The sequence below is a fragment of the Ochlerotatus camptorhynchus genome, unplaced genomic scaffold, assembly GCF_037179485.1.
Source record: "Ochlerotatus camptorhynchus isolate MF236.1 unplaced genomic scaffold, CSIRO-AGI_Acam_v1.1 ptg000660l, whole genome shotgun sequence".
NCBI lineage: Eukaryota > Metazoa > Arthropoda > Insecta > Diptera > Culicidae > Ochlerotatus > Ochlerotatus camptorhynchus.
The window spans coordinates 172,190-198,064 of record NW_027041139.1 but is presented as its reverse complement, the minus strand read 5'-3'; the positions used below and the strand labels follow the sequence as shown (position 1 = coordinate 198,064).

The 25,875-nt window shown below is 37.3% G+C and overlaps 1 protein-coding gene and 1 long non-coding RNA gene across 2 annotated transcripts; one reads left to right on the top strand and one right to left on the bottom strand.

Annotated features, from left to right (window-relative positions):
- Positions 1-1,088: 1,088 nt before the first annotated feature.
- Positions 1,089-2,625, top strand: LOC135714539 (uncharacterized). The gene is made up of 3 exons (XM_065237921.1): positions 1,089-1,632; positions 1,936-2,078; positions 2,611-2,625. The coding sequence occupies exons 1-3, from the start codon at positions 1,089-1,091 to the stop codon at positions 2,623-2,625; spliced, it is 702 nt and encodes a 233-aa protein (XP_065093993.1).
- An 18,025-nt stretch (positions 2,626-20,650) lies between these two features.
- LOC135714545 (uncharacterized) lies at positions 20,651-21,101 on the bottom strand. Its single transcript, XR_010518847.1, has 3 exons — positions 21,059-21,101; positions 20,842-20,937; positions 20,651-20,773 (listed from the first exon to the last, which is right to left on the bottom strand). It is a non-coding gene; the product is annotated as an uncharacterized LOC135714545 (long non-coding RNA).
- Between the last annotated feature and the right edge of the window lie 4,774 nt (positions 21,102-25,875).

Here is a 25,875-nt window from a genome sequence, read left to right as displayed (position 1 = left end):
TAAAGGACAACTCGGTAAACCTCCGAAAGTTGCTGGACGTGTGCAACAAGAACATCGAAGCACTGAAGAACTTGAACCTTCAACTGGAAGGGCTCGGCGAGCAAATGGTGGTGAACATGATTTCGTCGCGAATGGATAAAGCTACGAGAGTCGCCTGGGAGACTCGTCAGAAACCGGGAATTCTGCCCAGTTATACGGCGACGATGACGTTCCTACAAGAGCAGTGCAGAATTATTGAAAAAATTGAAACGAGCAACAAAGTGGAAAGTGTGAAGCCGAAAGCGGTGGCGAAGGCCCACACGCTAGTGAATATAAATGAACAGAAGAATGAAACAAAACATGAACTGAAGTGTGCTGTAGGCAAAAACAACCACGAACTATGGAAATGCGAAAACTTTAAGAAGATGAATGTGAGTGATAAATACAATATGCTGAAGAAGTCGGGATGCTGCTTCAACTGCCTGCAGAAAGGCCACCGAACTAACGGATGTACTTCGACGCATAACTGCCGTGAGTGTGGTAAACGCCACCATACGTCACTCCATATTAGTGAAGGTTCCAGCTCCAAGTCAGCAGATTCGATCGCAGCCACACAGTGCACTACCAGTGATGACGCACATCCACCTCGCAAGGAATCCAATTCGTGTAATCTTGTTGAAGCATCTCGATCCGGCACCGCTACAACACTGTGTGCTAGTGTGGGAAGTCTAGTGAAGCAAACGTTGCTGTCTACCGCAGTGGTGCAAATCCGTGGATCAAATTCCGCTGTTTATCCCTGCAGAATTCTACTAGACTCCGCTTCCCAAGTCCATTTCGCCACGGAGCGTTTTGTCAATTTGGTTGCCACGAAGAAGGAACCTGTCGACTAAACAGTCAGCGGTCTCAACGGGACTAACACCAGACTTCGTCATAGGGTGCACATGACAATCGAATCCTGTATCGGAGATTTTTCTGTTGATTTAGAATTCCTCGTCGCTCCGCGGATTACGGGTGACATCCCTCAACGGTCATTCAGTGCATCGGAGTGGTCCATCCCTACCGATTTCAAATTAGCTGATCCAGAGTTTCATACTAGAGGACGCATCGATATGCTTGTTGGTGCAGAAATTTTCTGGGATGTAGTGAAGGGAGACCAGATCAAGCTAGGATCGAACCTACCAGTGCTCACTAACACGGAATTCGGTTGGGTGGCTGGAGGTATCATTTCGACTGATGTACCAGTGATCGCTAAATCTTTCTGCCAAATTGCCGACGAAGATTTGAGTGAACTTCTACGAAGCTTCTATAAACTGGAAGCTTGCGATGAGATCCAGTACTCGAACAAAGCAGCTGATGATCGCTGCTTGGAACATTTCCGTGACACCCACCAACGAGATCAGGAAGGAAGGTATTACGTACGGCACCCGTTCAACGACATGATAAACGAACTCGGTGAATCCCGAACAATGGCAACGAGAAGGTTTCTTTCTTTGGAGCGACGGCTGGACAGGGAACCAGAAATCAAGCAGCAGTATGCCTGTTTTATGCATGAGTACGAAGACCTCGGTCACATGAGAGCCATCACCGTCGACGATAGCGAAGCGTCCAATACCGTTTACTACATACCTCACCACTGTGTAGTAAAACACACAAGTACGTCTACAAAATTGAGGGTCGTGTTTGACGGGTCTGCACCGTCATCATCAGGAGTGGCCATCAACGATGCTCTACTGACGGGGCCAAACGTTCAAAATGATTTGTTTTGCATTCTATTGAACTATCGCAGCTACAGGTACGTGTTCACGGTAGACGCTGTCAAAATGTTTCGTCAGGTCGGAGTCCTCCCTCCGGATACAGCATACCAACGAATAGTATACCGCTATGATCGGAACGAGCCACTGACGGTGTATGAGCTTTCGACAGTAACATATGGCTTGGCATCATCTCCTTTTCAAGCCACTATGGCACTTCGACAGACTTCGGAAGATCACCAGCACGAATTTCCTCAAGCATCGAAGGTAATCAAGAAGAGTGCCTACATGGACGACGTGATTGCAGGTGCGCACAGTATCCAGGATGCATGCGCACTTCAGCAGGAAGTTAGTGGATTATTGGCGAAAGGTTGTTTCGAGACTCATAAGTGGTGTGCGAACCACTCGGAAATATTGCAGCATGTTGACAAGGAATCTTGTGGTACGAATTTCAATGTGGGTGACATCAACTCGAACATCATAAAGACCTTAGGCGTTGTCTGGAATCCGCTTGACGATTGGTTTTCGTTCTCTGTCGAACCTGGTAATCCTGAAGCTACAACGAAAAGAAAAATTCTCAGTGAAGTTGCCAAGATATATGATTTGCTTGGAATAGTTGGCCCGATTGTTACTGCAGCGAAATTGATTCTTCGGGAGGTCAGTGTGCTTGCGGTGGATTGGGATGACCCTGTCCCACATAATATTGTGCTTAAGTGGCAGTATTTTCGTGACGAGTTGATTTGACTGAACGAATTGCGTGTACCAAGGTGGATCTCAACAGCTGATGCGATGTCCGTGCAACTGCAGGGTTTCTCCGACGCCTCCGACGTGGCTTACGGGGCGTGTCTCTATTCACGAGTTATCCACCAGAACGGTTCAGTCACGATGCATCTAATCTGCAGCAAATCACGGATTCTTCTAAAAAAGTCTGGCAAGTGCAAGCCAATTACTACTCCTCGAGCCGAGCTGCTTGGTGCGGTGTTGCTGTCAAAATTAGTTGAAAAAGCGATTGCTGCGATTGATATTGATTTCGAGTCCGTAAATCTGTGGACCGATTCCCAGATTGTTTATTGTTGGATACGGAAACCACCGGAGGTACTACAGCTGTATGTTTCGAACAGAGTGACCGAAATTCAACGAATTACAGGTGCGTATAAGTGGCGATACGTTCCGAGTCAACAAAACCCAGCGGATATTATTTCGCGTGGAGAATTTCCCCGTAAATTGTTAGCTAACACGATGTGGTGGGACGGTCCACCCATGCTGAAGGTGACAACGATTGAAGAAGTGCACCCAGCGCCTTTGCCGGATGAAAATTTACCCGAAATGAAAGCTGGTGTCTCGTTGGCTGTTACTTCTCCTGTGAAACGATTGTTGATTTTCGACAGAGCAAATGATTATGACAGGATTCTACGAGCTATGGCCTACTTGATTCGATTCGCGAAATACTTTACCAGCAGAAAGAAGATGATCGTCAGAGGACCGCTAACCGTTCCAGAACTACGGGCTGCGCTGGCGGTAACAGTGAGGTGTGTTCAGATGGAAATGTTCCATCACGAGTTACGAGTAATTACTGAAGGAAGGCAAACTAAACACCGTCTGTGTGGCTTGAAACCGTTCATCGATTCGCAAGATGGGATTATGCGTGTGGGAGGTAGAATCAAAAATGCTCTCATACCATATGACAGTCGACACCAAATGTTATTACCTGCCGGACATCCGTTTTCGGTAGCAGTTGTGAAGAATTTGCACCGGTCAAACTTGCATATTGGACAAAAGGGTCTACTTGCAATGGTTCGTCAGCGATTTTGGCCACTGAGAGTCAAATCAACGATCCGGAAAATCATCGGTAGCTGCATTACTTGCTTCAGAGCGAATCCACTGAAAACGTCCCAGCTGATGGGTGATCTGCCTTCATACCGAGTCCAACCGGCGCCAGCCTTTGCTTATACTGGTGTGGACTACGCTGGCCCTTTTTTGATAAAGTCGTTCACTGCTGGTCGCAGGCCGTTAGTAACCAAAGCCTACGTTTGTTTGTTCGTTTGTATGGTGACGCGAGCAATACATGTGGAGCTTGTGTCCGACTTGACCACTGATGCATTTTTAGCTGCCTTGCGGCGATTCACTAGCCGGCGAGGGCTGCCATGTAAGATGTATTCCGACAATGCAACGAATTTTGTCGGAGCTCAAAATGAACTTGAGGAGCTAGCGCGGCTTTTTAACGATCAACAGCAGTCCAAGAAGATAACGGATTATTGCACCAATCAAGGAATTGAATGGTCTTTCATACCACCACGAAGCCCTCACTTCGGTGGTATCTGGGAGGCTGGAGCGAAGCAGGTAAAGCACCATCTGACGCGGATTGTCGGCGGTTGTAAGCTGTCGTACGAAGAGTTATACACCACATTGACCCAAATTGAAGCTGTGCTGAACTCGCGGCCATTGGCGCCGTGTTTTGACGATCCGTGTGATCTATCTGCGATTACCCCTGCACATTTTCTAATTGGTCGAGAGATGCAGGCAGTTCCTGAACCGTCTTATCTGGATCTAAAACAGTCAACGCTTTCACGATGGCAACTTGTCCAGACAATATTTCAACATTTCTGGAGAAGATGGACGGCTGAATATCTACCCGAGCTGCAAAACCGATCGAAGTGGACAAAGACGATCAACATTACCAAAGGATCCCTGGTGTTGGTAATCGATCAAAATGTGCCACCCTTCCAGTGGCCGCTTGGGCGAGTGAAGGAGTTACACCCTGGTAAGGATGGCGTGGGGCCTCCCTTAGCTCAGTCGGTAGAGGCGCAGCTACAAAGCAAGACCATGCTGGAGGTGGCTGGGTTCGATTCCCGGTCCCGTCTAGGAATTTTTCGGGTTGGAAAATTTCTCGACTTCCCTGGGCATAGAAGTATGATTGGACTTGCCACACAATTATACCAATGCAAAAATGGTACAGGCATCGAAAGCTCTCAATTAATAACTGTGGAAGTGCATCTAGAACACTAAGTTGAGAGCACGCAATAAGCTAATATGCGATATGCAATAAGCTTGAAATGCGAAGAAGAAGAAGAAAGAAGAAGAAGGATGGCGTGACCCGGGTTGTTACTGTGAAGACTTCAAAGGGGGAATATAAGCGTGCTATAACGGAGATATGTCTACTGCCTCTAGATGGCCAAATGGATTGAAATTACCCATTTCAACGCCAGGAGGATGTTAAGAGAGAAAATCTACATTACAGAATCCTACTATTGCTGCCAACACTGTACCGTAAAGGTTGGAACCTCACAAATACCAATGTATCTTTTGGAGAATAAAAAATCATATCTTTTGTTGAACTCGCTAGTATCGGACGCGTTTTATTTTCGTTCTCGAGTATCCAACCGAAAAATACAGTCCGCTCGGTTTATTGAAGGAACAGAGGTGCTTTCATGATTTGCAAAGGTTCAATTGAGATTGTTCATAACTTGTAGTCGTTATCAATTAATTTCATCTTCTCGTTATACTTCTGAAAAATGCATCAAACTAGTCTTGATAATTCATTTTTGATACTTGGTAATGATCTAGTCTAGCTAATTTGCATGAAAACTACAGCTTTACAGCCTTAAACCTTAAATTTGACAGATATAAAATTTTCAAATAAACCTGCTATTGTACCAGACTTATTTCTGGCAGACCAGGAATTAATTTTGACAAACACCTTCTCAAAAATCACACGAAATGTAAAATTTAAGTAAAAATTCAGAAAAATGGAACGCAGCCTGATTCTGTGTTATGTACATTTGATGCATTTTCACGAAAATAAATTATAATGTTTGAAGCTCCCTCTGTTATTGATCGTCTGACTTTCGAAAAATTATTTATCAAATTTGATTCCTGGGTTGTCTGAAATAAGTAAGTTTATTTGAAAATTTTCCATCTGTCAAATTTAAGTGAAAATTCACCAAATGGATCGCAGCCTAAATGAAGGGGGGTGACTGCTGTAGTATACTCCTAGTCCCACCATCGAATGTCATTTGCAAGATACAAAAAAGTTCTGCAAGCAACACTATTTGAAAACAATTTTATGAATATGTTACTGGAAAAAATGCAAGGATCAAATAGGAGGACATTTCCGGGCAAAAGGAGGACGTAGAAAAATTATTGAAAAAGTAGGACATGTCTCCTTTAAGATACCATATGGTAACCCTAACAGGGGTAGCGAAAAATTGGTTGGATTTGACAGTTCCAAATTGGTTCGATGCTGGGTGTGGTAGATATGGTTGATTTGAATCAATAATACTAATAATAATAATAATAATAATAATAGGGAAGGAGGGGCATAGTGAGCATCCCATAGTTTGGCCCTGGATCTCTAGCTGCATGAAACAAACCAACTGGCAGTATGTTCAATATAATTATGATATTGATCCTACCACCAACCAATTTGTTCCGAACGGCCGGAAGTCCAAGCTGGTGCACGGGATGCTCACTATGCCCCTCCTACCCCTACAATATAAGGATTTCCATTATAATGACAACAGCATGTATTTCAAAATAAGCGGTGCCGGTGGTGTAGTGGTAAGCGTGATTGCCTCTCACCCCAGCAGGTTTGGGTTCAATCCCAGTCGGCGCCGCCGGGATGTTCTGAGGCATAACATCTCTGATCACGCCTTCCTTCGGAAGGGAAGTAAAGCCGTTACCCCGGTTCATGAGTTGATGGGCCGATAACTATTTATTTCCATTTCGTCAAGCCAGTGTAGACTACATACAATGATTATTACAATGTTTACTTACATACTATGCATTAATTCTATTCTGTTTTAGCTTAGTTTTTATTTGCTGCTTGGACATAGTGATGTCAATAGTTCCGCAATACAAATTATATTAGCGCATCATTCGATTGATTGGGCTATTTTTTGCATAGTTTGTTCTGTACGATGTTTCTGAAAATAAATTCCGTGTTCTAAGATATCGACAAGGTGTGTAAAATTTTAATTGTGCGAGAATTTCTGTCGAATCTATGCGCATTGAAATAATGTCGTTGATGAAGAAAAGCATTGCAAATTGGCGGTGCTCCTTAAGGGGAAGCTCACCGGCCCAAAAATAAAAAAAATATTTTCGGTACGTTTTTATTTTTCTAAAAATATTGGGAAAAATTATCAAAAATCCAAGAAAATCAGTTTCTTCCTTAGATTTTTGTCAAAAATTACATGCAAAAAAAAATTTTCTATCCCATCATGAAAAAAAATTGGACTCTCAGAAAAACCGAAAAGTTGATGTTTTGTGGTTTTTTGAGTCCAACTTTATGCCATAATGACTTATAAAAAATGTTTTTGCACGTGAATTTTCTTTGAAAAATTAAAAAATATGTGATTTTCTTTGAATTTTGATATCTTTTTCCAATATTTTTAGAAAAATCAAAACGTAATTATTTTTTTCGGAGCGGTGAGCTTCCCCTTAAGTGTTTGTATATTGATGAGCATGCAGCGCGCTTCATAAGATGGTAATAGAAATGCAGTCCAATTCAATTTACGTAAAGCATATAAAAGGAATTGTTTTTGGACAGATTCTATGCGTTCTTCGTGTATGGAAATGTATGGATTCCAGAATTGGCCTTACATATGTGGTATATAAAAGCTTAATAGTGTATGGGTCTTCGAAATTATGACTGAACCTTTTGATGAAGCCTAGCATTCTGTTTGCTTTACTAATAATAGTATTATAATGTTCTATAAAACTTAGTTTGGAGTCTAGGATTACACCTAGATCTCTTACAATTTTGCTTTTTTCTACTATTTGTTTGCCTAATGATATTTGAATATGCGGTGTTTAAATTTTTCTGCTAAATGCTACTGCAGTACATTTTTTTACGTTCAGTTGAAGTAGACTTTTACTACACCAGGTGTGGAATATATTGATTTCATTCTGGAATTCTTCTGCATCGCTAGAATTACTTATTTCCATAAAGAGCTTCATGTCGTCTGCATATACAAGCAATTTTATTTTTTTAAGTATGTAGGAAATGTCGTTTATGTACCAAATAAAAAGAAGTGGGCCTAAATGAGAACCCTGGGGTACCCCAGAGGTGACTGAAATTGGATCCCGAAACATTGGAGAGGCTTACGGATAAGTCCATACAGTTTTATCCAATATTATTATACCTTCTCGTGTAATATTTTTTTTCGCTACACCTGCATTTATTTTCAATGTAAATATTAGTAAGTTTTTTATACCAGCATCCTCCATTTGAAGAAATGGGTATTTTTTACCCATTTTACGAAAAACACAATTCAAGAAGATGGGTAAAAAAACACCCATTTATTGACAGATCCCCCATTTACCCATTAATGAGTAAACCATAGTTTACCCACACGGTAACCAGCGTAAACACATAAATGAGTAAAAAAATACACATTTTTTATATTTATATGCAGCTGTCAAAAAATGTGTAAATTTGGAGATCTTAAAATGTGTAAAAAAATACACATTTTAAGAATGTAGTACCAGTCAAAAAATGTGTATTTTTATACTCATTAATGGGTAAAAAAACTTCAAACTTTGCTGTATCCTGCCTTGTTTACGCACGTAATTTGTTTATATTTCAGTGCAGTACAACAGGAAAATGGAGGAACTACGGTCCAAACTGGACAGTTCGACGATGGACATACTAGAAGGTAGGTGATTTATACTATTTTCATAGTTAAGTTTTGGAAAAACTTGCTTGCTTCATACTGATTTTTGTTTTTTCCTTAATTTGTTTTCCGTGCTGAGCACCAATGCTACTGACGCCAGGAAGGAAGCTCCCACACCTAGATCCTACCTATCGATCCATCAACTCATGAACCGGGAACCAATGGATTTACTTCCCTTCCGAAGGAAGGCGTGATTCTCGGCGTGATCAGAGATGTTATGCCTCAGAACATCCCAGCGGTGCCGACTGGGATTGAAATCAGGCCTGCTGGGGAAAGAGGCAATCACGCTTACAACACCGGCGCCGGTACTGATTTTTTGATGGCATTCCTTTTTTTTAATAAAATATTATTGTATTCGAGCAATCTTTATTTTATGGTTAACACAAATAAGAAAATTCCGAAGGCAATAAAAAACCATGCGCACCCATTATATTTAAGTTCTAGAAATGATTACTTTTTACACATTTTGCTGTAAAAACCGTTCTTGAAAAATGTGTAAAAAATACACTTCTATTGACGTTCTACACATTTTATGAGTAGACCCCTTTTTTCACGAAATGTGTGAAATTTTACACATTAATGTGTTTACGCTGGTTACCGTGCATCAAATGAGGAGGGGCACTTTTAGCTGAAATGGGTGTTTTTATACCCATTAATGGGTTTTCGCAAACACCGTGTAGAGATTGCTAAAGTGTTATAGATCAGTGCACGGTCCCTAACCTCACTTTTTGCTTCCTATCATTTTGTCTGTGAGTAAAAGAGATGGCAACGAATGGGAGCCAAAACAAACCACCCAAAACTGTCAAAATTTACGGGAGAGGGAAGAGTGCGGCAAATCTTCGTGCACTGATCTATTGTGTCAGTGATTTGTTTTCATCGGGAAAATTTTCCGCTATGAATTTTTTTTTCCCGATGAAAACATTTTGCGTATACGTATACGTAACGTAGTGTGCGTACGATAAACGTCAGCAACCTCTATAAGGTTTTGCACCGTGTCGGGGTCAATGACGTTTATATAAGGTCTGCGCCAAAGGGGTTATTGGTGTTAGTGAAATGTGCAATTGTTTAGTGGTGTTCGTATTTTATTGCAATGTTTATATCTTTACACGAAACAGCTGTTGGCAGTGACGTATTTCTATCTGTTCTCAGTAAGTTGGCAGTGACCGTATTTCTATTTGTTCGCAGATGTTCAGCAATGTTTACAGCATTTTTGCTTCTAATACCAGCAAGCTGCCTGTTGGCCCAGACCTTATATAAATGTCATTGTGTCGGGGTTAACTTCGATCTGATGACAGTTCAAGCTGAACATTGCATTAGGTCCTCAGTAACATTGACAGATTCTCTTCGGTGTTCGTTCAGTGTGGTTCAGTGGTACTGTTTACATGGACTTTTTCTTGGGCAGATTTTTTCTTGGGCAGATCTTCTCGATAAATTTTTAGACTGCCCTGAGATGTAAACCAGACTTCTGTAATGTCCACGAGCAACATCTTTTCACCGCGCAATTTCCTCGACAATTTTCAAGTTAAAATCCGAAAATTTTAATATATTTTTTTTTTTGAAAAAACTTTTAAGGCTTGAACCATTTGCCGAGTTAAATTTAACTCGAGGTTAAAAGTGACATTTCGAAAGTTATTTTCTACACTGAAACAAATCGACAAGTACCGTTTATTGGATCCATCTTATAACATAGCAATGTCAGCACATTTATTCATTCTATGTGATGATTGATAGATTCCATTGGATTATCACTTAAAAACTATGACTGCGATATGGAATGATTTCTATCGTAATTTCACATACTTAGTACTTGATAATACTTCGCTTCGAACGTGGTTAGCGAAGGTAAGAAGTATATGAATATTGTCTGATATATTTCATGGTGAAAAACTGTTGATATGTCATGGGTGGGAACAGACATCTAGAAACTAATGGAAAATCATATAAGTTTGCACTATGAGAAAATTCAGTAAAATATACCTGTTTTCATGATGTATATCTTATAAGATAATCATGTATATTTTATTGAAGTTGCTTTTACTGATTTTTGACGTTTGTTGATATGTCGCGTGTAAATAGACATGTAGAAACTATTGGACTGTCATTTAACTTTGCAGTATAGGAAAACATGTATATCTCATTGTAATAGCTTGCTTTGATTTTTGACGTTTAAAGATTGTAAACAGATCTATCCCGTATAGTCATATAGAAATGCCTTTTAAGAAATCCAACAGCAAGCATTTGTTTTTGCATGTTTTTCTGGGATGAATATCGCTCCAAATAAAATACATCTTACATGATTGTTCTTTATAAATTATTGAAACAATTTTCAACGATGTTAACGTACACTCATTCATATGATAATGGGTTCCAGAAAAGAATGTATTGAGATTGAAAAAAAAATGATTCTACTGTAATATTTACTTTGCTATGATTCTAATTGTAAGCCTTCTACACGGCTAATTCAGATTCCAGCCCTAAGAAGTACTCGAACTTCATGAGCCAGTTCTATCAAATCATATAATTTAGTCGTTGATTTATTGCACACAGGTGCATTAAGAAAGATTTGAACAAACCACACCACCGAAACGGAACATAAATTTGTCAGTGCTATTTGTCTTCACTATAGCAAAATGAGCATAAAGTTGCACTACATTCCATGTCGGGAGAGCTGTTCTTACTTCATGCTATTTGAACGAGCTCAATCTTGAAGTCAGCCGTGGCCCAGTGGAATCAAGCACAGACACCGAAAGCATCACACCTCAACAGATCTTGATCGAATCCCAAATCAGCTACAATAAAAAAAAGGCACAACTGTGAAAGCTTCCACTGCCTGATGTTTATTTTTCGAATTTATTTTTAGAAATCGATTAAATATATGTGTCAAAAGAAGAAGTAAATTTCATGTTATTTTCACATAAACTTTACTTCGATTGATTTATGACACATATATTATATTGTGGTGAAAAGTATAGCTTATGCTTATGGGTTTCAAATCCATTTCAGTTAATTATTATAATTTAATCGATTTTCATTTATCATATGACGATCATATAAAAGTTACCAAATTATCAGCATTGTAAATGTATCAGATATTCATATAGAATTTACCTGACACATTTTCAATCATATCATTTTCAATGGATTATCTTATAGCGCAAATTTATTAGACTTCCACATAACAGGAATATGTCAAATTCGTTCATGGCGGTAAGCTCCAACTCGGATTAACTTTTAATACCGTCCCTGTTTGTATGATCTGAAAAATGTTTGCTCAGAATTATGTTGATTAACTCTGATGTCGACATCAAACCAGCCGGACATTCTTGATCGGGATTTAATCCGAGGATAATACCGGTTGGAGCTTAACACCATCAGTGTATGTTCGAAAATCCATGCACACTTAATTCAGATCACCGAAGTCGGTAGGATTTTACCGGGTTTTTGAACAGCAGAACAAGTCGGTAAAATTTTCAAATGACCGTTGCACGTGAGAAATCAAGAAAATGTATAAATTCTATTTTTTATGAATAAATGGGGCAAACTGAACAAATTCTCTACAAACTCGGAATAAATTTTCTAAAAATTAGATTTTCACTGACGAACGACGGAGGCCTGGATTAGTGTGTGTGCTGTCGATCGACCGGTTTTCGAGAAGAACTTAGCCACAGTTGTCAAAATTTAACTTCTTTTCTGTGAAAAGTAACCACGTTCGGATAGCAAGGTTAATCTAGAGTCAGTGTATAATGAGTCACGCCAAGAGTGAAGCCAAGTCTACCTATTGAACTGTCAAATCGGCTACCTATCGTGCAAAGTAAATAATAGCATTACGATGCTATGAAAGATCCACGAAAGGTATTGCAATGAAATATAAAATAAAATTGAAGAAATCATAAACACGCAGCGACCATTAAATGGTCATGGGATACGTTTGGTTTTGATCAGTAATGAGAATTTCTACTATTTTTTTATAAGATTATTTGACAAAATCACTGATATTATGATTCACTACAGCCGTTATTTTTGGTTTTCGCTAGAAGTCATTTAAAGTTGATGTAGAAGTCCTCTGTTGCCAAGTGAAAAGAAAGGTAATCCTTCGGAAACCGTGATGCGAGTTCAACTGTTTTTCTCTTGGCGTGACTCATTATACACCGACTCTAGGTTAATCGATATCTTTCCATCTGTCAAATTTTAACAAAAAGTTAAAATAATCCACCAAATAGTCCTCTCCAGGCGGGTTCGTATTGATGCGATTTGCATGTGTTAGTGAGATGAAATTTTTTGTTAGCTGTGAGAATTTTTTTGTTTGCTGTAAGAACTGTCATTCTAAAGTAAAAATAAACAACAAAACGAAAACAAACCCTACGCCTGCACGGTAACAGTCAAATCCCCTTTTATGAGTAAAAGTTAACCCATTTTTAATAAAAGTGGCTCTACTCATTAATGAGTAAATTATTTTAACAACAATGAGTTTCTGCTAACTCCCACATACAGCGGGCTAGTCGCCCACGGCTCGCCCCCGGACCGCTCGGCGGACGGGGCGGACTTGGGCGACTCGAACCTCGCGGCGCCGCTTGGTCCAATTTTGGTCGCCGGCGCGCCGGGGGCGACCATATTTGCAACATTTGGGCGCCTGAGGCGAAAACGATACCTGTCAAAAAACTGATCGTTTCGGCCATTTTGTCCGCCCCCAGGCGCCCCGGCGCGCTCCCGAATGTTCACCACCATTTTCTTTTTCAATGGGTTTTAAATTAATAAAAATGAAAACAGTTGAAGCATAAACATGACTTCATCAATAAATTTTATTTTTCATTTTCTTATAACTAACATATGTTTTTTTTTTATTAAATAGATCTTAACCTAACAATAATATCTTACAAGCTAAGTCAACCGCATCATGCGACACATCAAATTACATGAGAATTCAATTTCTGGTTCAAAGGAACTCAAATCTAGTTCCAAGAACCACTTTGGCCACATCCGGACACATTCCGGGTGTCCCGGGGGATGAGGCCAACATCTGATTAGGGTGAAACCCATCATGCGACACATCAAAATACATGAGAATTCAATTTCTGGTTCAATGGAACTCAAATCTAGTTCCAAGAACCACTTTAACCACATCCGGACATATTCCGGGTGTCCCGGGGGAAGAGGCCAACATCTGATTATGGTGAAACCCATCATGCGACACATCAAAATACATCAGAATTCAATTTCTGGTTCAATGGAACTCAAATCTAGTTCCAAGAACCACTTTGGCCACATCCGGACATATTCCGGGTGTCCCGGGGGAAGAGGCCAACATCTGATTATGGTCAAACCCATCATGCGACACATCAAAATACATCAGAATTCAATTTCTGGTTCAATGGAACTCAAACCACTACAAGAACCAGAACAAGAACCACTTTGGCCACATCCGGACATATTCCGGGTGTCCCGGGGGAACCCGAATAAAAATTTACGTTTGCCTAACGTTTGATGTCTACATCAGCATCGAAATAAAATATATTCCTGGCATCAAACATTAGAAAACATTGCTATTTAGATGTAACGTGAAATAAAATTTTGCTATTCAAATGTTGTTCTGACGTCGAGAATTTTAATCGAATTTTTATTTTTTTTAGATGATTTTAGACGTACAAAACGTTAAAATTTAACGTTCTTCGGGTGTTTTCAACTGTAGATGCTTCCTGATGTTGTCAAATGTACAAGACATTAAAACAAAATGATTTTCGGGTGTTTTCAATTGTACTAAGAACTTATTGTTTTCGAATGTTTTCAAATGTGCAAAACATTAAAATCTAACTTTTTCAAATGCTTTCAACCATACAACACATTAGAATTACAAACATGATTTTGTAAACAGTACACACCATTGTTGTTAGATAACGTTATAGAAATGCATACATAATAGTCATAGCTAAAGCTCCCGTTCCCCACCAGTCAGTTAACTGACCTTAGCTAACCTAATATCATTGTAGCAACTCTCTATGCGGCATTGGAACCATGCCATCAGCGCGCTAAGAGTTACTAGACTACTGACATAGGCGCCAATTCGTGGATGACGAGGCACTAGGTGACGTTACAGCGAACTTGACGATTGTTGTATCATTTTTTAACGTACTACCAGACAATGATGCGTAGTGTTTACATGATCAAGTTTCCAACTCTACTACAATCTACAATCTACAATCAACTGGAAATCGATATCCGACGCCATTTTTAAATCAAATATGGGATATATTATCATATACCGTTGATACCATTGACATCGATATGGGTATTTTTGGAATCGGGGTGACGTGTAGATATAGGAAATCGATATCCGACGCTACTTTGAAATCCAAGGTGGAGGATTCCTGTTGCAGAAAAATTAATGGGTTGTGTCCTAGACACGACCGCAGTATGACGTAGAACCTATCTATCTATTTCTATCTATGATGCATGATATATGCATTTAGGTGACAATCGACGTCCTCCAGAAAAAATACATCCGAAGTCCCTCCTTTTTACATATTCTGCACAAAACATACTGTTGTGCCCAACGCTTTACGGTGTAAAAAAATTGGTATCAGGTTGCCGAACCCTGTTTGTTGACAGATGCGAGTAGCGCTTGCACCAAACGCAGTAGAAAAATCGAGTTGGATCATAGCACAACCTTTTTAGTGTTAGTAAGTCGCAGTTTTGATCGTCACGTTGCATGAAATAAAAGCGTTGCATGGAACATGAAATGTTTCTCAGTTAAGGAAGAACCGTCACCACTCGACGGAACACATACTTTCTCTTCCCGCAACTGACAGGATTTCCCGTCATTTTATTATGAATGGGGGTGGGGCATGACGTTTCTTTTGTGCAGAATATGGAAAAAAAAGGATGGACTTTGGATGTTAATATAATTTCATGTATAGAGGTACCAGATATGTTTTACTGTCAGTTGTGTGATTCACCAACATAATATCATCGAATATGTCTTTCAGCAATTTTTTTTCTCAATATTGAAAGTTTTGGTGCGGGAAGAAATTATGGGAAAAACTTCTGTTTTTACTAATAATTGTGGTTTGTTTAAAATTTATTTCCCTGAAAAAAGTGATCGTCAAAGTTCATGTCTTTTTAGGGTTATGTTAAGGGGGAGGGGGAGAGGTTTTTAAGGGAGAGGGGGTTTTACGTGCACGTTTTTTCAAGTCTCATTCCTCATTGTGATGGACACGCCGTGATCCACCTTTGGCACCTGACTTGGTCCTGCTTGCTGCAGAACCTAGTGCCACGCCGTCCAAAGCGGTAATGAGCAGAGGCAGGAGAGCAGCGCTGATTTATATATTTTCAGGTTCAAGCAGAATGATGTGCAACCAAGTGGTATTCGTTTATGATGACTGGGTTTGGGAAAAAAGCCTTATTTCATGAAAACAGTGATAAAATTATCATTTGTACATTTTCAAAAGTTTAATTACAGAAAAATGGGAAAAATGTCTATTTCAGCAGGTTTGTAATGTAATATTCTATCGATTGGCGTATTTGGATTTAAATTTCATCTATAAATGACCCATAAATATGGGTATTTTTAGAATCGGGCTAATGACTAAAGGCCGCTAATCCTGCCGCTAATCAATATCCGATAAGTTTTTGAAATTAAAGATGGCGGCTTCTGGTTTAAGAAAAATTGGGAATGCTGTCAATTATCTATAAAATGGGTATTTTTGGGATCGGGTGACGTCTAGAGATTGGAAATAGGCATACGATGCCATTTTGAATTCCGAGATCCAAGAAAGATTGGGAATTACTATCAATTATCAATCAATATGGGATTTTTTTGAAGGTTTTTGGAGGTTGTCGTCTAGAGAAAATCGATATCCGATGCCATTTTGAAATCAAATGTGGCGGCTTCCAGTTTCATAAAAAGTGAAAAATAATTTCAAAAGTCCATAAATATGGGTATTTTTAGAATTTGGGTCACGAAGAGGCCAAAAATCAATTTTAACATAACTTTAACCTAACATTTACTTCCCAACAAACAATTGCCTATTGAAGAAACGGCTTCTTGACTATTTTATATCACTTCATGCTTAATAATACTTGTACTATTTTAAATATTAACTTCTGTTCAGGCTTTGTTCACACAAATCTGGAGAATTTATTCAACTACAACATCGAAGTATTTGGTGTTGAATAAGGTATGTCGAGAAGCTTTTCTTTGACTTACAAAAATTGTAACAGAGCTTATTCGATCAAATTTTTGATTATTCAGCGTTAATTAGACATCATTACTTCCTTAAACAGCGATGATATAAAGGTGTATATAGACGCTTGATTATTATGTGAAATAATGTTTCATTAGACACTATTCTACATTTATTAAACGATTATTAAATTACGGGATAATTTAACTTAAACTTAACTTAACTTCAACTAAATTTTAACTTAACTTTAAATAAACTTTAACATAACCTTTACTTAACTTTGACTTAATTTTAACATAACTTTAACCTAACTTTAACATAACTTTAAATTTTAACTTAAATTAAACATAACTTTAACTTAAACCGAACATTAACTTAACATATCTTTAACTTAAACTTTAAATTAACGTAATTTTAACTTAAATTTAACATAACTTTATCCTAAAATTAACTGAACTTTAACTTCTTAAGTTTAACTTTAACTTTAACATTAACATAACTTTAACTTTAACATAACGTTAACTTAACTTTACTTAAATTTAACTTTAACTTAACTTTAACTTAACTTAACTCAACTTTAACTCAACTTTAACACAACTTTAACTTAACTTTAACTCAATTTTAACTTAACTTTAACTTAACTTTAACTCAACTTTAACTTAACTTTAACTTAACTTTAACTTAACTTTAACTTAACTTTAACTGAACTTTAACTTAATTTTAACTTAACTCTAACTTAACTTAACTTTAACTTAACTTTAACTTAACTTTAACTTAACTTTAACTGAACTTTAACTTAACTTTAACTTAACTTTAACTTAACTTTAACTCAACTTTAACTCAACTTTAACTTAACTTTAAATTAACTTTAACTTAACTTTAACTTAACTTTAACTTAACTTTAACTGAACTTTAACTTAACTTTAACTTAATTTTAACTTAACTTTAACTTAACTTTAACTTAACTTTAACTTAACTTTAACTCAACTTTAACTCAACTTTAACTTAACTTTAACTTAACTTTAACTGAACTTTAACTTAACTTTAACTTAATTTTAACTTAATTTAACTCAACTTTAACTTAACTTTAACTTAATTTTAACTTAACTGAAACTTAACTTTAACTTAACTTTAACTTAACTTTAACTTAACTTAAACTTAAATTTTAACATAACTTTATTTTTAACATAACTTTAAACTAAAATTAACTTTAAATTTAACATAACTTTAACATTAACATAACTTTATCTTTAACCGAACATTAACTTAACATATCTTTAACTTAAACAAAACCTTAACGTAATTTTAACTTACATTTAACATAACTTTATCCTAACATTAACTTAAGCATTAACTTTAACTTTAACATAACGTTAAGATAACCTAAACTTAACTTAACTTAAACTTAACTTTAACTTAACTTAAACTTAACTTAAACTTAACTTAAATTTAACTTAAACTTAACTTAAACTTAACTTAACTTTAATTAAATTTTAACTTAACTTTAAATAAACTTTAACATAACCTTAACTTTATTTTGACTTAAATTTAACATAACTTAAATTTTAACATAACTTTAACCGAACATTAACTTAACCTTAAATTTTAACTTAAATTTAACATAACTTTAACATTAACATAACTTTAACTCAAACCGAACATTAACTTAACATAACTTTAACTAAACGTAATTTTAACTTAAATTTAACATAACTTTATCCTAAAATTTACTGAACTTTAACTTAACTTTAAGCATCAACTTTAACTTTAACATAACGTTAACTAAACTTAACTTAAATTTAACTTAACTTAACTTTAACTTACCTATAGCATAATTTTAACTTAAATTTACTTGAACATAATTTTAGCAAAACTTCACCTTAAATTGAAACAAATTCAACATAAATTTAATTTATTTATAGCATAACTTTAACTTTAACATAACTTTAAATTAATTATAACTTAACATTACCATAACTTTAACGTAACTTTAACTTTAACATAAATTTAATTTAAATTTAATTTAAAGTTAACTTTAACATAACTTATACATAAATTTGAATAAACTTCACCTTAACATAATTTAAACTTACCATTAACTTAACGTTAACTTAAATTTTACTTAACTTTAACTTAACGTTAACTTAACTTCAACATAACTTTAACTTACCTTTAACTTAACTTTATCTTAAACATAAATTAACTTAACTTTATCTTAACATAAACATAACTGTAACTTACCTTTAACTTAACTTAAACATAACCTTAACTTAACTCTAGCTTAACTTTAACGTAACATTAACTAAATTTTAACTTTTGTTTTAACAAATGTTTATCTTACTATTAACAGAACTTTAAATTTAACATAACATTAACTTAACTTTAACTTTACTTTAAAATAATTGTAGCATGAAATTAACATAACTCTAACTTAATTAGCCGAACTTTAACTTAACTTTAACTTAAATTTTAACTTAATTTTAACTTAATTTAACTCAACTTTAACTTAACTTAACTCAACTTTAACTCAACTTTAACTTAACTTTAACTTAGCTTTAACTTAACTTTAACTCAACTTTAACTTAACTTTAACTGAACTTTAACTTAACTTTAACTTAACTTAACTCAACTTTAACTTAACTTTAACTTAACTTTAACTTAACTTTAACTTAACTTTAACTGAACTTTAACTTAACTTAACTCAACTTCAACTCAACTTTAACTTAACTTTAACTTAACTTTAACTAAACTTTAACTTAACTTAACTCAACTTCAACTCAACTTTAACTTAACTGAAACTTAACTTTAACTTTAACTTAACTTTAACTTAACTTTAACTTAACTTTAACTCAACTTTAACTTAACTTTAACTGAACTTTAACTTAACTTTAACTTAACTTTAACTTAACTTAACTCAACTTTAACTCAACTTTAACTTAACTTTAACTTAACCTTAACTTAACTTTAACTCAACTTTAACTTAACTTTAACTGAACTTTAACTTAACTTAACTCAACTTTAACTTAACTTTAACTTAATTTTAACTTAACTTTAACTTAACTTTAACTTAACTTTCTACTCGTGTCTACTCGGTAACAATATCCTCCAGGTCGTCCTTGTTGTGAGGAAACTCCTGAGTTGCTGTTGTCGCTGGTTTTGCCAGCTTGACTATCATCTCCCGTTCGATCCGCATTAGCTCTGTCAATGTCGTCATCCAGATCCGTCATTGTTGCATATTTTATAGGCATCATTTCCGGATCTCTCTTGGGCTGTGGAGTGGCCGGACCTGAAGCAGAATTGCTCGAACCAGCCTTCACCTCAGTCAGATTAGTTTCCGGCTGGGAGTCGTCCATATCCTTTGTCAGATCTTCTGATTGTTCGTCATCAGCACAAGGTTTTTTTTTGGAATACGGCCGGTGGCCGACCGCTCTTCCGTTTACCACCCTTTGCTTGCGGAGAAGGCGATCGTTTGCACTTCTGATGAACAACTTTCATCATTAGCTTTCTTCACTTTATCGTCCGATCCACCGGCCATCAGATCCGTAACACCGAGTCGCAGTTTGTGGACCTCTTTACGACCGGCTTCATCCACTTCGTAATCCTCTTTTGCCATCCATTCATTGTACTCTTCCAGATCGGTTACCCACGAAAGCGAAACAGACCAACGGTCACCCGGTGACATCGGAGAATCCGGCACGGCCTCCGGCAAATCAAACGTATTCGGTACTCAGGTATCGTACGAATCCGGGAAGTAATACCAATGAATCATCACATGCTTATCCCGGCGGAATGTAGGCCTTGCATAATCCTCCAGCAGGGGATCAACCACCGGATAGATGATATGCGTCGCCTCCTCCTCGTCCATCGTCATCTCACCCTGATGATTGGTTACAATGTTCGATATTCGATTAGCAGTAGCCTTGTCCACTTCGGGCATAACGTAAACGATCGGTAGCCGCATGTATTCAGCTTCGATTAGAGCCGTCTTCATGTTAAGCAGCATCTGTATAATGGTGTCATTAAGCATAGGGTGGAACATTTGATCAAAAGGGAATTAGCACCGGGCGTGGAACATGCTTACCTTGTTTACCGTAAAATCGAATTTCCGCCAGCGCTGTTCAGCCTTGTAACTGTACATCGTGGCCAGAATATGACAAAGCGATCCACCCGGTTTAAAATCCATAAAACATCGCATCTGCGCAAGAAGTAAGAATTTTACCACTGACCACAAGCTGTTTAACCCTGAATTTAGGGAACACTTACCGGCAACCTAGTAGTGAGTTTGGTCTCCTGGTACTGCACAAACTGTACAACTAATTGCGCTAATGATTCCTTTGTCGGAGGATCAGGTGCCAAGTACTGAAATTACGCAAAATAATATCAGTAGTAATTTCCGGATGCCTTAAACATCCTTGTTGATGCGTTGCATCAGTAAATTAAACATAATTGCAATAAATATAACAAATATTTTAATACTTACTGTTAGCTGCTTCCTTTCGCTCGCGGCTCGGGTAAAAGTAAACAAACTTTTACCAAACAAGATGGCTGAGCGCACGACAAAAAAAAACACACCTATTTAAAAACGATCAGTCTTCAAGTCGCCCAATGTCAAATGACGTCACTTTTTCGCCAGCAATTCGTGTGGGCTGTAGCTAACAGTTACTACTTAATTGGCATAATAAATTACTCATTAATTAGTAGTGTCACTTTTATTGACAATGGGTTCACTTTTATTCATAAATGGATGTTAGATTCTTACCGTGCACATGACAGTATACGCTCACACCAAATTTTGTTTTCATCTTCCAGCAAAATGGTTTGCTGAAAATGATCCAGCAATACGATTTTTGCTGAAACAACAGCAAACAACTTTTTAATTACTGAAAACCCAGTAAATCAGTTTTTTGCTGGAAACCAGCAAATCATAAACTGTCAAAAAGACTTGTGATTTTTCTCATTAGTTTGACGACCGCAAAATTCTCCAAAAATGTATTGTATTAGGAATTCCTGGTTTCTAATTGAAGAAGTTCACTATTGTTCGTAACAATAACGGTAAGACGGGAATACATTGAAGGAAATATTATTTCTTAGCAGGTTGTGTTTAATTTTAGGTTATTCCGGTGGAAAAGATTCTTTCGGAAAAATTATCATCCGGTGCTAGTAGAGATGATCTTGGATTTATTTGAACGTTTAGTGCTTAAGGGTAGATATGAACTGAATAAAATAGTTTTTAAATGAGTTCTCATTCGTTTTGCATTATTTTGTTTAATAAAGTGAGAAAAACGTGCGTTTACAATTGCTGAACAATCAGCAATATTTCCACCATAATTTTCAGAAAAAAATTGCTGGTTTTCCAGCAACCTTCTGTCAAAAAAGATTTGCTGGAAAACCAGCAAAATTTATTTTGCTGAATGGATTGCTGGCTTTCCAGCTCGGCAAAATCCAGCAAAATTTTGCTGGTTTCCAGCAATAGAAAATGAGTGTGTAGTGTGTGTAAAATTCAGTGCCAACATTTCAAAGGGGCGTAATTGCATTTGTAAACAATGGCTTTAGCCATCGATTTCTCGCGAATAAAAGCTCACTCATGAAAAATAATGACACCAGTAGGTAGAGGAATGTTTCCTCTACCAGCTAGCATTGTTATTTTGAAGAGGTAAGATTTCATTCGCGAGAAATTGATGGCTAAAGTCATTGTTTACAAAAGCAATTACGCCCCTTTGAAATGTTGGCACTGAATTATATTATTAGTGTACACGGAGATGAAAAACAACTCAAAATTAAGTACTTTTCCCTCAATTCCGGGGTTCAGCCCAATAACCCAAATTTGAGTAAATCGCATATAGTAGTTTCCATTTAATATCAGCAAAAAAAATTACCTACTCTTAAGTATATTCTACCCAAAATTAAGTTTAATTCACGTAAATTTGAGAATATGCATTTTACTCAAGAGTAACTTATTGGGCTGAACTATATCGTTGGGTCGAATCTCTTGTTCCTTTTTTGACAACAATAACGAGTGCAAGTGAGAGGCTGAAGTCAATATTAAGTAAAAAGAACTCAAATTTTGGGTAGTATTTTTTCTCCGTGTAGTGTTCGTCTCGGTGTTCGTGACATCCTGCTTGGAGAACTCAATTAGGTTCTGCAGCGTGACGTCACGAATGAACTCAGTGTTAATCGGCTGAACCTTTTTGACAGTTCAGTGGTACTGTTTACAAGCACTTAGTCGTTTTTTCGAAAAAACAAATTCTAAAATTTCCGAATTTTAACTTGAAAATTGTCGAGGAACATCGCATTGCAAGGATGTTGCTCGTGAACATTGCAGAAATGTGGTTTACATCTCACTGCAGTCTGAAAAATTATCGAGAAAATCCACCCAAGAAAAAATCGGCTAAGTCCACGTAAACAGTACCACTAAACTGTCATCAGATTGAGGTTAACCCCGACGGTGCAAAACCTAATTGGCGTTGACGGCACCGTTGAAAAATTGTCTCTTCTAGCAAAAATTGGCAGTATCTTACGGGTATTTTCGGTGGAGTAAAGAGATAGTACAAAAGCCGCCATGTTTCACGCTCGGTTTCACGCACAGTCTGACGTTTGCTTATACGTGATTTTCCATAGGAATAAAGAGCTACAGAGTCGCCGTCAACGCCAATGGTTTAGAGCCTACACGGTAACCGCAAAATACCCAATAATGACTACAAAGTAAAGCATTTTCGAGGGAAACTGGGACTACCCATAAAATGAGTAAAATTTTACCCATTTATGAGTAATTACAACTACAAAAATAAGTAGTAAGTATTCATTTTTGAGTAACATATGTTATAACTCTGTAGTCTGAACGTACTATCAGCACAAACGAAGTGACAGACGGAGCGGCTCGAAAACTTTGGTGACTAACCTGCTATTGCAATTTTTCAGTGTACCACATGGCAACACCACTACTACTGGATTGTACCACATGGCAACACTACTACCAACAATCAATACGAAACTAACGATTTAAAATTGGCTCACTACTTGACTAGCCTATTGGTCCCAGGCAAACCGATTAACGTACCCCATTCTAGTCGAAATTCTAGTACTACACTATGTTTGTTTTGATTCGCTATGAAAGTTTGACAGATAAAATGAGGGGTTAGTGGATTTTCCTATGTTTCGAGGGGTGAATCGATTAGTTTGGGACCGAAGAGAGTACCAGAGCTGAGCCAAAAAGTTGAGTACGTTTCTTCGGGAACTTCTAGTCTTATGGCGGTAAGCTATAACTCGGATTAACTTTTAATACCGTCCCTGTTTGAAAGATCTGCGAATTGTTTGCATAGCATCGTGTAGAATAACTCTGATGCCGACATCAAAGCAGCCGGACATTCTTGATCAGGATTTAATCCGAGGATAATACCGATTGGAGCTTACAGCCATTAGAGTTACCTCTATGCTACTACTAGATTGAACTAGCATTTTAACCGAATGTACTAGAATGTTTTGGTTCTATCTCTTTCACTCTACTCAAAACTGAAATGCATAAAAAAATGACAAAATGATACGCACTCTTTGCACACTGTCAAAGAATCATTGTACACAAAATCAACTTTGTTCAAATCAAAACAAAAAAACTAACCCATCTGGTGGATGATGGCAAAAGCTTCCAAGAAAATTCTATTACAGTGAACCACATTATTTTAATGGATTTCTTCGCCAGTTAGTCGTCTGTAACTTCGTTTGTGCTATTAGACTAGAAGGTCCCGGAATAACGTGCTCAACTTTTTGGCTCAGCTCTGGTACTCTCTTCGGTCCCAAGCTAATCGATTCACCCCTCGAAACATAGGAAAAACCAATAACCCCGCATTTTATCTGTCAAACTTTCATAGCGAATCAAAACAAACATTGCGTAGTAATAGAATTTTGACTAGAATGAGGTACGTTAATCGTTTGCTTGGGACCAATAGGCTAGTCAAGTAGTGAGCCAATTTAAAATCGTTAGTTTCATATTGATTGTTGTTATAACTCTGTAGTCTGAACGTACTATAAGCACAAACGAAGTGACAAACGGAGCGGCTCGAAAACTTTGGTGACTAACCTGCTATTGCAATTTTTCAGTGTACCACATGGCAACACCACTACTACTGGCTTGTACCACATGGCAACACTACTAATGGATTGTACTAGAATGTTTTGGTTCTATTTCTTTCACTCTACTCTAAACTGAAATGCATAAAAAAAATGACAAAATGATACGCACTCTTTGCACACTGTCAAAGAATTATTGTACACAAAATCAACTTTGTTCAAATCAAAACAAAAAAACTAACTCATCTGGTGGATGATGGCACAAGCTTCCAAGAAAATTCTATTACAGTGAACCACATTATTTAAATGGATTTCTTCGCCAGTTAGTCGTCTGTCACTTCGTTTGTGGTTTAACGTACAGAACGAGAGTAAATTCAATTGGCGCGTGTGGGATTTTCCGGTTTTCTACTGAAACGATAATACATAAGGTTGAAACTTTATCATTAAACGTTCATGTAAAGTTCCATAACCATTTCAGTTAAAGTTTAGCAGGGATTATAAACAATTTTTAACCATTTTAGGTAAGGTCAATTTATGGTTCGCGTTTATGCGGGCGTGCTGTCAAATCAGCCTACTGATCATTCTTGTATGAAAGTGCCCTAATAAAAAAATACCATAAATGAACGATAACCCAAATGGTTGAACTATTCCACTAATGGTTTGGATGATACCCCGAACACGTCGTTAAGCAAATTAACCATAACATTTTTATTAGGGTGGTTCCAAACGTAAACAAACGCTGTAGGTTTCTTATGGCTTGTTTACGTTTGGAACCAGTTATGCGAGGTAGGCGACGATTGTTCGTATTTGACAGCCACCTCCTCCCCCTTGCTTGTAAACAGTACCACTGAACTGTCAAAAAGGTTCAGCTGATTAACACTGAGTTCATTCGTGACGTCACGCTGCAGTACCTAGTAGTGTAAGGCCTGCTTCATAAAATAACACGCGCATGCAAGGAGTCGTGCTTACCTATAGGGTTTCATTTATAACTTGAATGTGCGCATATAAATGCATTCGAATTGGCGTTGACGGCACCGTCGAAAAATTTGCTCTTTCAGCAAATATAGACAGTTTCTTATGGGATTTTTCGGTGGAGTGAAAGTATAGTACAAAGTCCGCCATGTTTCACGCACAGTCTGACGTTTGCTTATGGATTTTCTCATAGGAGTAAAGAGCTACAGAGTCGCCGTCAACGCCAATAGCGTCTCCGTTGACATCTGCTGTGTTACCGAC